The sequence below is a fragment of the Perognathus longimembris genome, chromosome 2, assembly GCF_023159225.1.
Source record: "Perognathus longimembris pacificus isolate PPM17 chromosome 2, ASM2315922v1, whole genome shotgun sequence".
Lineage (NCBI taxonomy): Eukaryota > Metazoa > Chordata > Mammalia > Rodentia > Heteromyidae > Perognathus > Perognathus longimembris.
Genome location: NC_063162.1, coordinates 151,380,761 through 151,394,310, shown reverse-complemented (window position 1 = coordinate 151,394,310; position 13,550 = coordinate 151,380,761). Strand labels below are relative to the sequence as shown.

Sequence of the window (13,550 nt, the reverse complement as noted above, 5' to 3'; positions counted from 1 at the left end):
AGCTAAGGTCAGAGCCCAGCCCAGAGTTCAAGACCTAGGACTGGTGTGTACACACCACACACACTCATATACACACATACACAATCAAGCCAGGCACGGGGGTGGGGTGGGGGGGCTCTTGCCTGTAATCAAGCCAACCAGGGGCAGGAAAGTCTATGTGACTGTTATCTGCAGTTAAGTACCCCCCAAACGCGGAAGTGGAGCTATTGCTCAAGTGGTCAAGTGCTAGTAGCCTTGGGAAAAGAAGCTCAGGGACAGCGCCCTGAGTTCAAGACCCAGGACCCATACTCCCACACAAAAAAGAAAGAATGAATTGATGTTTGACTCCTGTGTTTGGGAACTCAGCGATGACATTATAAAGATGATATTGTAACTCAAACAATAGAGAGCAGGAACCTTGGGTTGGGTCCTCAGTACTTTGGTTTTAGGCATAATGAGGATATTTCCAAAATGGATTATTGTTCAAGATCTAAGTTGCACCCCAACTCCACAGTATGAGACTGGGGACACCTGAGGATCTGCATGGCCACCTGACACTGGTGTGGCTGCTCCTGCCTGAAGGCTCGCGCGGAAGGCTAGACAGGGCAGAGTCCCAAGGGCGCTGAAGGAAACTGACAGTGAAGGCTGGGAATATGGCCTAGTGGCAAGATTGCCTGCCTCATATACATGAAGCCCTGGGTTCGATTCCTCAGCACCACATATATAGAAAACGGCCAGAAGGGGTTCTGTGGCTCAAGTGGTAGAGTGCTAGCCTTGAGCAAAAAGAAGCCAGGGACAGTGCTCAGGCCCTGAGTTCAAGACCCAGGACTGGCAAAAAGAAAGAAAGAAAGAAACTGACTGAGCTAGATAGCTCAGTTGTGGTGGTGTGTGCGTGCGTGCGTGCACACGTGTACATGCGTTTCTAAGAGAGGAGATGGAAATGAAATGCAGTCTCCCTCCTCCCAAGTATATTGTTGAAAAGGCTCTTATTGTCTCATTCTGGATATCTAAAATAGATTATTGGTCATTTTTATTTGGTTGTTGTTGTTGTGCCGGTCTTGGGGCTTGACTCAGGGTCTGAGTGCCATCCTTCCCTGAGTTTTTGTGCTCAAGGATAGCACTCTACCACTTGAGCCAAGCTCTACTTCGACTTTTCTGGTAGTTAACTGGAGATGAGTCCCACAGACTTTCCTGCCCAGGCTGGCTTTGAACTATAATCCTAAGATCTCAGCCTCCCAAGTAGGTTGGATTACAGACATGTGCCACCGGCACTTGGCTTAGACTGCATGTTTTTCTATGTTTATAAAATAAGCATATGGGCTGGGAATATGGCCTAGTGGCAAGAGTGCTTGCCTCCTACACATGAAGCTCTCGGTTCGATTCCCCAGCACCACATATATGGAAAATGGCCAGAAGTGGCGCTGTGGCTCAGGTGGCAGAGTGCTAGCCTTGAGCGGGAAGAAGCCAGGGATGGTGCTCAGGCCCTGAGTCCAAGGCCCAGGACTGGCCAAACATACATACATACATACATACATACATACATACATACATAAATTAAGCATAGCTTTTATCTGGTCCTAACACACTAACTGCAAATGTTCCAAGGATGATTTTTGGGTGTATGTGCTGGTCCTGGGGCTTGTACTCAGGGCCTGGGAACTGTCCTTGAGCTTTTTTGCTCAAGTCTAGTGCTCTACCACTTAAGCCACAGCTCTACTTGGAGCTGGTAGAGATAAAAGTTTCAAGGACTTTCCCATGCAGGCTGGCTTTGAACAGCAATCCTCAAATCTCAGCCTCCTGAGCTATTGGGATTTAGAGGCATGAGCTACTGATGCCTGGCTAAAGATGCTCTGCCACTTGAACCAGGTCCCCCCAGACTTCAAGGGCTCATTTTGTGACTATCTCCCTGATCATAGGGATATGGCTCTGGAAATATCCACCATAGTGAAACTTATGACTGGGGTGATAAAACTATCAGTAAGAGCCTGAGTTTCCTTCTTTTAAAGTATTGGTCAATTAATTTTTCTAAAGTGCAGCTCTCTCTCTGGCAACAGAGAAATGATCAAGTTTCTTTCTCACAAATTTGTTTTGAGGGCTGGGAGTGTGGCTTAGTGGTAGAGTGCTTGCCTAGCATGCATGAAGCCCTGGGTTCGATTCCCCAGCACCACATACACAGAAAAAAGCCGGAAGTGGCGCTGTGGCTCAAGTGGCAGAGTGCTAACCTTGAGCAAAAAGAAGTCAAGGACAGTGCTCAGGCCCTGAGTCCAAGTCCCAGGACTGGCAAAAAATAAATAAATTAGTTTTGAAGGTTAAATGAAATTAATGTAAAGTGCCTCTGAGCTGCTTTGAAAAGTTAACTATTTGTATCATCTGCTATTATTATGGAACTTGAGACTTTCTGAGGACAGGAAAATTGAAGACAATAAATACAAAAGGACTTAGTTATTATCACTTAAATATGAAGACAAAACGATGCATCTTTACAATTCATCTTATATTTCCAAATTAGTCATAATGAGGATAGTTTGTTAATTTCCATTGATCACTCTTTTGCTCACTAACTTCTCAGGGTTTTTCTCTCAGAGTCTCAACAGGACGTTTTAAAAGTTGTCTTGGCTTTGCAATAGCGATTGGGAATGTTATACCACTGGTGTTTATTGAGTCTCATTCTCTTTTCAAAATTTTAAAGCTTTTTTTTGGGGGGGGGTTTGACCATTCTAAGTGATTGTAGCTGCTCATTTCCTAGATTCTGCTCCTAAATTCCGGCTCCGTTTGTGGAAAGAGTAAACCGGGTGGTTCTGGTGGACAAGGCCCCAAGCTTCCTGCCCTAGCTTTGGGCTCTCCCTCCCTTGGTGTTAGCCCGGGGACAGCCCCGCCACCAGGCTGTCATCTTCCAGGATCTAAACCCACGGGCCTCCTCCTCACTGTATGCGATGCTAGGTACCAAATTCGGGGCAACCATTCCACCACACCCTCATCGTCACGGTTACCCCACATAACACTTGACTTTGTTTTTAAAAGGAAAGAAATTAGTGTCTGATTCCAGCTCCTTTTCTTCCCTTGCCTTATAAAAGCCTCATTTTTCTCTCCCTTTCTTTTCTCTGTCTTTCTTCCCCCAAAACGATATTCCTTTTTTAAAAATTATTATTAGGGACTGGGGATATGGCCTAGTGGCAAAGATTGCCTACCTCATGTACATGAAGCCCTGGGTTCAATTCCCCAGCACCACATATACAGAAAAAAAAAAAAAAGAATCATTATTATTGTTAGGAGAATGCCAAGCCTAAGAATGCCCGGCTACTCAGCTAATCTGGAATTGATGTGTTCAGCGTCCTAAGCTGACAGGTAGATAGACGTAAATCCACACATACTAGGATGTCATACAGGGAATGCACACACGGTCGGGAAGAGATTACAGCGCTTTATTATTATTATTTTTTAATCTCCAAAGCACAGACACGCAGAGAAAAATCTATGAGACCCGAGTCCCGCTCTCATGGGAGAAAGGCCCAGAGTCCGGTGGACACGGGAAGGGACCAGGCTAGGGCTGGGCGGCGTCCTCCCGGGCCAGGACGATCTCATCCACCGTCACCAGCTCCATCACCGTGTCGGCCGCGGTCTGCAGCGCCTGGAGCTTGGCCACGAGGGGGTCCCACACGCCTTCCCGGGCCACGTCGATCAGCCCTTCGGCCCCCACGCCCACCAGGAAGTTCCCGGCCTGGTGAACGCCGCTCAGCTCCGCCAGGGCCTGGGCGACGGCGAGGCCCGCGTTGGCGGCCAGCGTCCCGGGCAGCGACCGCAGGGCGCGGGCCAGGGCCAGGAAGGCGGGGCCGCGGGGCCCGTCCAGCCGGCGCCCCTGGTCCCCGAGCGCGGCGGCCAGGGCCATCTCGGCGGCGCCGGCCCCGGGCAGCAGGCGGGGGTCGCGGCAGAGCTGGGCGAAGGCGTCGATGGCGCGGTAGGCGGCCAGGCGCGCGCCGCGCAGGCCCTCGGCCGTGGCGCCCCGCAGCACCAGCGTGAGCGCGGGCGCGCCGCCCGCGGGCTCCTCCAGCACGGCCGCCAGCGCGCCGCCCAGCGCCTGCAGGTACACCCGGCGGCAGCGGCCCGGCCGGGGCGGCGGCTCCAGCCGCGGCAGCAGCGGCGTGTCCAGCACCTCGCTCAGGTACGCCAGGTCCCGCCGCGACGCGGCCCGCAGCACCATGATGCCCAGCCGGTCGGCCACGGCCACGGCGGCCTCGTCCGCGTCCCCCGACGCCACCGCCACGTTGATGCCCAGCGCGGCCAGCGGGGCCAGCTGCCGCTCCAGCGCGCGCTCGCTCCCCGCGCGCAGCGCCGCCAGGTCCGCGGGGCCCGAGAGGCGCGCGACGGCGGGCAGGCCCGGCGCGGCGGGGCCGAACGGGCAGGCGAACAGCGCCAGCCGCGCCCCGGCCGGCACCGAGGTGCGCATCCCGCAGCAGGCGGCGGGCAGCGCCAGCCCCGGCAGCACGCAGGACTGCTCGGGCGTGCCGCCCCGCAGCGCGCACACCCCGACGCGCTCCGCGCGGAAGCTGCCGTCCGGCTCCTTGCTCGCCCAGCACGCCTGCGCCACCAGCCGCGCCAGGCAGCCCGCGTTGGGCAGCAGGTGCGTGCTCACCACCGACAGCAGCGCCCACGTCGGGTCCTCCAGGGGCCCCAGCGAGCGCACGGCCAGCGCGGGCAGCGCCGCCGCGGCCGCCGCCGCCGCCGCCGCCAGGGCCTCGCGCGCCTGGCTCCGCGTCAGGCCCGCCCGCAGCAGGCCCTCGGCCTGCTCCAGCAGCGCCGCCGTCAGCAGCACCACGAAGGCCGTGCCGTCCCCGCAGCGCTCCGCCTGCGTCTGCGCCGCCTCCCGGATGAGCCGGGCCGCCGGGTGCTCCAGCCGCAGGGCCTTGAGGATGGCCGCCGCCTGGCCCGTGCACACCGCCTCGCCGCCGTCCACCACCAGGAGCTTCTGCCGCCCGTGGGGGCCGTAGCACGGCCGGAGGACGCTGGCCAGGGCCCGCGCCGCCGCCGCGCTCCGCAGCAGGGACGGCCCGGCCCGCCCGGAGCCCGGCTCCCGGCTCGGCCCCAGCACCTGGGGCAGCACCAGGGCCGAGGGGACCCGGCTCTCCATGGCCCCGGGGGCCGCGAGGCGCCCGGGCCGCACCGAGGCCCTAGGCAGGGCGGCCGGGGTCCCCTGCACTCCGCGCTGGGAAGCCCCTCAAGGGAGCCCTGGAGACAAAGCCCTCCGCGCCCGGGAGGGGCCCCGGGAAGAACCTCCGTCCTCGGACGGTCCCCCGGGGGAGCTGAAAGGGGAGGCCTGATGAAATCACAAAGTAGCAGCTGGGGGAGGCCACCGCGAGTGAGGTCACAGAGGGCCCCGGGGGCCCGGGCGGGGCTCGGGCCTGCGGTCCAGCAGCCCTGCACCGGCCCCGGGAGCCTCTCTCAAGTCACCAGGCACCCCTGGCCCCTTGGCATTGCCGTGCAGCTGGCCGGCCCTGGGTCCCACGCTCGCTCGCTGTTTGGCGGTGGGAACGCAGAGAGGACGCTGCGCTTGCTGTTTGTTTGGAAGCGCTACGCAGTCCTGGCCATGTTGAGTGTCCGTCTCCTTCTTGCAGTTTTGTCTGCCTTACCAGGTTGTGCCTAAATAGGGGTCCCTCAGGAGTCCGTGGGTCTTTTGGTTTTACAGGCTGCAGGGTAGGAGGCCACACAGTATGTGCATACATACACACATATACGCACATATATATACACGCATGTACACATACATACGTATATATACGCATACCTATACACATACGTGCACATATACAGATATACACATATATACTTACATATACATACACATATACACATACACTTGCAAATACATACACAAACATACACATACATATGTGCAAATGCATGCACATATACACACATACATATACACACATTTACACACAGATATACATATACATATACACATACATGCATGCGCATATACATACATATGTACACATACATATACACACATGCACTTACACATATACCCAACACATATATACACACATACCTATACATACACACATATGCACATATACACATGCATATGTACAGGCACACGTATACATGCATACATATACATTCATACTAACATATACGCATATGCACATACACACATACATAGACACATAATGCATATACACATCCATACATATACATACGTGCACACACATACATACACGCACACACACATACATATACACACATGCACACACATCCATACACATACTTACATATATACATGCACATATACATACATATATATATACATATATACTTCCAAGTGTGCATGCACATATATTCATATCCGTGCAGCAGCTCCCGATGCCAGGGATAGCCCAAAGCCGGCGAAGGAAGGACAAGATGTGGGAATGAAAGATGTTGACAGGAGTGGCCCAGGTGGGTGAGAAAGACCAACGAGGAAGACCAAAGGGAGTGGAGGGGGCTCCACGTTGGAATGCTAACCACCCTCCCACCCTAGACCTTGACTTGAGCTGCTGGTAGGCTGAGTGTAGAAGGTTTGGGGAGCTTGGAGCACTGGGTTCCACCCTCATACAGCAAGCACAAAAGCCACGGAAGAGACTGGACACACAGCCGGGCTCTGGGCGCTCACGCTTGTAACAGTGACGAATTAGGAGGCCAAGATCTGGAAGATTCAATGCCAGCCTGGGCCACAAAGTTCACAAAACATTTCCAAAAAAAGAAAAAACAGCAAAAAGCTGGAGCTGGTTTGGCTGGAAACGTGGCTTAGTGGTCGAGTGCTTGCCCTGCATGTATGAAGCCCTGGGTTCGATTCCTCAGTACCACATACACGGAAACAAATGGCGCTGTGGCTCAAGGGGTAGAGTGCTAGCCTTGAGCACAAAGAGGCTCAGGAATAGTGACAAGGCCCTGAGTTCAAGTCCCATGATCAACAAAAAAAAAAAAGAAGAAAAAAGTTGGAGCTGGAGATATGGCTCAAGTGGTAGACCACCAACTAAGTGAGTAAGCCAATACAGCAAGCCCTGAGTTCAAATCCTAGCATGAGAAAAATAAAACAAAAACGGAGACAATGAATTTAGGTCTTTTCCCACTCTCTTTTAGTCTTCTTTCTTCTTTCCTCTTATAGAGCTTACTAGAATAACAATGCTTCTGCTTCACCTTAACACACATCTCTTGAACACCCAACGGGTACAGAGTAATGTGGAATAAAGAGCCTGAGTTAAAAAACTGGCTATAGGAACAGATTTGTACCAAATGGGTTCAGCATCTAATAGGGGGTAGACCAGGTACCAAGGGAGAGGATGAACATATCTGTTGAGATTAGGGGAGAGTCAAGGCAATGTCATTTGTTTTTAAAAATCTTGGGGGATGGGGGGGGGTGAAATGAGGGAGGAAGTAACAAGTTGAACAAGAAATGTACTCACTGCCATACATATGAAACTGTAACCCCTCTGTACTTCACTTTGACAATAAAGGAAAAGAAATCCTGGTGGATGAACTGGGAACATGGCCTAGTGGTGAAGTAGTTGCCATGCATACATGAAGCCCTGGGTTTGATTCCTCAGCACCACGTAAATAGAAAAAGCCAGAAGGGGCGCTGTGGCTTAAGTGGTAGAGTGCTAGCCTTGAGCAAAAAGAAGCCAGGGACAGTGCTCAGGCACTGGGTTCAAGCTCCAGGACTGGCAAATAAATAAGTAAGTAAATAAATAAATCCTGGTTGTTTAATAGCAGACATTCCAAAGAGAAAGAGAACTCAAACTGACAACTGCAGCCAGGATTCGGGATAGGATGTGGGCATTGTTTTACTATTTCCACAGGGGGGCTAGTTGTAAGAGAAGAAGGGAAAATATAGTGAGCATTAAATGTAATAGAGGCTATAAAAGGAGATTTGAGAGGGGGGGAAACATTTTATTTTAAAAAACAATTTGAATATTTTTGTTAAAATTACATTCATCATAAAGTTGGAAATGAGGGGCTGGGGATATGGCCTAGTGGCAAGAGTGCTTGCCTCATATACATGAGGCCCTGGGTTCAATTCCCCAGCACCACATATATAGAAAACAGCCAGAAGTGGCGCTGTGGCTCAAGTGGTAGAGTGCTAGCCTTGAGTGGGAAGAAGCCAGGGACATTGCTCAGGCCCTGAGTCCAAGGCACAGGACTGGCAAAAAAAAAAGATCATTTGGGCTGGGGATATGGCCTAGTGGCAAGAGAGCTTGCCTCGTATACATGAGGCCCTGGGTTCGATTCCCCAGCACCACATATACAGAAAGCGGCCAGAAGTGGCGCTGTGGCTCAAGTGGCAGAGTGCTAGCCTTGAGCACAAAGAAGCCAGACACAGTGCTCAGGCCCTGAGTCCAAGCCCCAGGACTGGCAAAAAAAAAAAAAAAAAAAAAAAAAAAAAAAGTTGGAAATGAAAGTGCATAGAAAGTAAGGGTTAGGGCTGGGAATGTGGCTTAGTGGTTGAGTGTTTGCCTTGAATACATGAAGCTCTGGGTTCGATTCCTCAGCACCACATAAACAGAAAAAGCCAGAAGTGGTGCTGTGGCTCAGGTGGTAGAGCGCTACCCTTGAGCAAAAGGAAGCCAGGGACAGTGCTCAGGCCCTGAGTCTAAGCCCCAGGACTGGCAAAAAAAAAAAAAAAAGAAAGTAAAGGTTAGTTAGAAATGCAACTGAGAGATAATTATTGTTTATGATGAACATGATCACTTTAAACATATTACATTTACACAGATACAGACTTGCAGAATTTTATTTTGGTACATTGAAGCTATATGAAATAGCTATATGCTATTTCATAACCTTTTTCCTCTCAACATTGTTTTGTCTCAGAGACTGTTTCTAAGATATTATTGTATCTGAAGACTGTGCTGTGGACATCCTTTGATATTTATTTTGTGGTGTGTGTGTGTGTGTGTGTACACTGGGGTTTGAACTCAGGGCCTTGTACTCTTGCTTGGCTTTTTCCACTCAGGGCTGGTACTTTACCACTTGGGACACAATTCCTCTTCTGGCTTTTTGCTGTATAACTAGAGATAACCCCAAAGTCTTTACTTCCCAGGCTGGCTTGAAACCACAATTGTTAGATCTCAGTTTTCTGAGTAGCTAGGTTTGTGAGCTACTAGCTGCCTCGTGGCTTGCTCAATTCTGTTTTGAGACAGTTTCATTATTTAGCTCATGCTGTTCTCAAATGGTGTTTTAGAGTTTTCTATGTGCACACATTAGTTGTATATTCATTTTAACACTTTCATACACCTTGTATCTCATCAACCTCATCTCCCTTATCATTAACCTTTTCCTAAAACAATTCCAGCAGCTTTCACGGTTCCATTTGCTTTCCCTTTTTCTTTATTTTTCCTTTTTTTGTTGGTCGTGTGCTCTTCAGCTCAAGGCTAGTGCTCTACCACTTGAATCACAGTGCCACTTCTGGTTTTCTGGTGATTAAGTGGAGATAAGAATCTCACTAGAGTGGGCTGGGAATATGGCCTAGTGGCATGAGTGCTTGCCTCCTATACATGAGGCCCTGGGTTCGATTCCTTAGCACCACATATACAGAAAATGGCCAGAAGTGGCGCTGTGGCTGAAGTGGCAGAGTGCTAGCTTTGAGCAAAAAGAAGCCAGGGACAGTGCTCAGGCCCTGAGTTCACCACCTAGGACTGGCCAAAAAAAAAAAAAAAGAATCTCACTAGAACTTTTCTGCCCAGGCTGGCTTTGTACTGTGATCCTCAGATCTCAGCTTCCTGAGTAGCTAGGATTACTGGTGTGAGCCACTAGCATCCAGCTCACTGTTCTATTTTCATAGATGCAAATAAAGTGCCTTGACCATATTTTCTCTCAATCACCCTCTCCATTCACTCTCCCCCTAGTGTGTATTATTATTATTTTCTTTTTGGCCAGTCCTGGGGCTTGGACTCAGGGCCTGAGCACTATCCCTGGCTTCTTTTTGCTCAAGGCTAGCACTCTACCACTTGAGCCACAGTGCCACTTCTGTCCATTTTCTGTATATGTGGTGCTGGGGAATTGAACTCAGGGCCTCATGAATACGAGGCAAGCACTCTTGCCACCAGGCCATATCCCCAGCCCCTAGAGTGTATTATTTGTCCTAAGTTGTCAAACACTTGATTCTCGTGTCCCAGTCTCCAAAGCAGTTGGGTTACAGGCACGCGACACCACACCACGTGATGATTTTGGATGTTGGAGACGCCACCAGAAGCTGATGTGATCCTCCCCACCTAGGCTTCTGAAATGCCCTCATGGTGGGCAAAGATGTGTAAGGTCCTCTCCCTGAGGGCTCCATGCAGGTGCCCCCACCTCATTAAGTCTCCACCCAGTTACCTGGGTAACCTGCAGACCTGGAGGCAGTTACCTCCCCTTTCCCTGAGGTCACCTCCTAATCCACCTGGCCACACCCTAGCCCCTGCCCTAGATATAAAGCAGGGCTGGGTGGGGGTCGCTCTCTCTCTCCTTTCTCTCGGGCCATGGATCATCTTGGCCACAGGCCAGCAGTTCTTTAATAAACTTTCTCTCCTGCCTGAATACCGCGTGGCGGTCTCCTTTACCGGCTACCTACTTTAAAAACCTAACATTATGGACATGTAAAATATAATGACAGGACTGGGAATGTGGCTTAGTGGTAGAGTGCTTGCTTAGTATGCAGGAAGCCCTGGGTTGGATTTCTCAGCACCACATAAGCAGTAAAAGTTGGAAGTGGCACTGTGGCTCAAGTGGTAGAGTGCTAGCCTTGAACCCAGAGAGGCTCAGGGACAGAGCCCAGGCCCCGAGTTCAAGCCCCAGGACCAGCCAAAAGAAAAAAAAAAAAAGACAAACAAAGTTGTAGAAAAGTAGGCACATATATATTGTTCATAAAGTTTCTCTTATCCTTTTAAATAAACATTCTTGTAAGCATCATTTGTGCCTTTTCTAATATCTAACAGTAACATACTTTCTCATGTTTATTCCACCATGCATTTAGCTACTCTTTGCTAAATAAGATAACCGTTGTGGCTCCATTCTGTGTAACCACCAGCTCCTGGTAAGAGAATACATTTGTATAGTCTTAAGCTACCCAATTTGGGGTACTCTGTGTGGCAGCTCTAGAAATCAGATGACAGAAAACAGTGGTTGTGTTTATCTCTAATGATGAATCCAGCTGGGGGCTGGTAGCTCACACCTGTGGTCCTACCTAGTCAGGAGGCAGAGATCTAAGGACTGCAATTTGGAACCTGCACAGGCTGGAAAATCTGAGACTCTTAGTTCCAATTAACCACCAGAAAACTAGAAGTGGTACTGTGGCTCAAAGTGGTTGAGCTCTAGCCCAGGGACACAGCCTAGGCTCTGTTGTTGTTTTGTTTTTGTTGCCAGTCCTGAGGCATGGACTCAGGGACAGTGTTCAGTACTCTACCTCTTGAGCCACAGCTCCACTTCTGGCTTTTTTCTATATATGTGGTGCTGAGGAATTGAACCCAGGGCTTCCTGTATACGAGGCAAGCACTTTACCACTAGGCCATATTCCCAGCCCACAGCCCAGGCTCTGATTTCAAGACAACCCATGACTGACCAAAACCAAAACCAAAAGGTGCATCCAAGAATTATGTGGGAGAGGGGGAGAACAAGAGACCTTTTGCTTTTTTTTTTTTTTTTTTTGCCAGTCCTGGGGCTTGAACTCAGGGCCTAGGCTCTGTCCCTGAGCCTCTCTGGGCTCAAGGCTAGCACTCTACCTCTTGAGCCACAGCGCCACTTCTGGCCTTTTCTGTGTATGTCGTGCTGAGAATGGAACCCAGGGCTTCAAGCACGCTAAGCTAGCACTCTTATCGCTAAGCCAACTTCCCAGCCCAAGAGGCCTTGTTCATAATGACCATAATCACCCTTGCCACTCGACGGTGTCTATTGTGACACTTGCTGGCAGAACGCTTTTGTGTGTGCCCTCTTCTGAAGAGGCCAGGCTTCTCTGTCCTTCCCAAATCCCAGCTGCTATGGTCTTGTACACATCGCATGTAGCTATTTAATCTTCCCATCCCTACCCTTTCCCATGCTTATTTTCTAGTTGCCTGCTGTCCACTGGGTATTTCCTCTTGGTAAGTGCTGCTGTCAGCTTAAAGTAGAGACCCCCCCAGAGGGCAAGAGTCCCATGTGTGTCAAAGGTGCAGCAGAAACCCCTCCCCCTTCTGCTTCTATCCGGGAACACACAGTGCCTTTGAAGGCCATGGTGCTCTCTGCCTTCTTCTCAGCTACTTCAGGTATATAGAAAGCAAACCATCTCCCTCTCCTCCCCACCATGGTGAAAACTCAGTGCCTTCCATGTCGAAGCAAGTGTTCTACCACCGAGCTATGTTCCTAGTGAAGTGAAACTTAAGTAGTAAAAAGATGAACACAAAAATGAGAAGCTCTAGAATCCAAGTGTCCAGTGATCGTTCCACAATTGACAGTTTGGTTTAAAATGAAACAAAACCCAACCAACCAACGAACAGCCATTAAAAACAAACAAAATTGCCACCACCACCACCACCACCACCACCACCACCCGAGTAAACAGCCCCAAGGATTTTAGGATATAGATCTCATGGGAAAACAAGAAGACAATATTCAGTGACGCATCTGTAGAATAGCCACATGAATTGTGTGTGTGTGTGTGTGTGTGTGTGTGTGTGTGTGTGCTGGTCCGAAGGCTCGAGCTTAGAGACCGGATGCTGCCTTTGAACATTTTTGCGCAAGGATAATGGTCCACCACTGGAGTCAAGCTCCACCTCTGCCTTTTTAGCTGGTTAATTGGAGCTAAGGGTTTCACAGATTCTTCCATCCAGTGCTGCCTTGGGAGAGGGATCCTCAGGTCTCAGCCTCCTGAGTGGGTAAGATTAGGTGTGTGAGCACCCCACAACCTGAATATTTTTGTATTCACTAAAATAAAAAACGAGATTGCACTGTAATAACCACCCAATGACATGTCACAGGGCTTCAGTGAGCGAGAATGCATCTGCGCTATGAGTTTTTACCCACTGTCATTTACTTGCTAGACTTTCGGAGAATCTTGTGTGGCTTCCTGAGTTATATCTTACCTTTGTTGCAAATAACAACCTTTATTAGCCTTCCTCAAATACACATATTTACTTATAATGACAAGTGTACTGGGTTAGATACTTTACAAAAACACAGCAAGTAAAAGTTCCTTCTCATCCTTGAACACTTTTCACATTTGCTGTATTTTAGAAATGCACGTGTAGGACAGGCACGGTGGTGCATGCCTGTAATTCCAACACTTGGAGGGTTGGGGACATATGAAAAACTCATAGGGAAAACGAGTATTTACATTTCGGTATTGGAGAGAGACCAACACTTGGATTAATGCCTCAGTTCTCGGTGTACAGAGGAAAATGAAACGGGGTGAGTTTTGATATGTGTACAAATATTTTAATTATGTATTAATTATATCACTTTTAGGCGTGTCTATTTACATGATTACTTCTTAATAAGCCAGGCTACAAATTTATTCCTAATTACGTTGATGTTGCATTTCTGTCACCCCTTACTTTTTCCTCTCCCCAATTTACAGTGTGTGCTTA

At 49.9% G+C, this 13,550-nt stretch overlaps 1 protein-coding gene across 1 annotated transcript; it reads right to left on the bottom strand.

The window, feature by feature from the left end:
* Positions 1-3,514: 3,514 nt before the first annotated feature.
* Positions 3,515-5,104, bottom strand: Cct8l2 (chaperonin containing TCP1 subunit 8 like 2). The gene has a single exon (XM_048337762.1). It carries the CDS (start codon positions 5,102-5,104, stop codon positions 3,521-3,523), a length of 1,584 nt encoding a protein of 527 aa, XP_048193719.1. The 3' UTR covers positions 3,515-3,520.
* Positions 5,105-13,550: the final 8,446 nt, after the last annotated feature.

Excerpts from the sequence above, each read along its gene's own strand:
- Cct8l2 (XM_048337762.1), bottom strand. The coding sequence starts at position 5,104 with ATGGAGAGCCGGGTCCCCTCGGCCCTGGTGCTGCCCCAGGTGCTGGGG.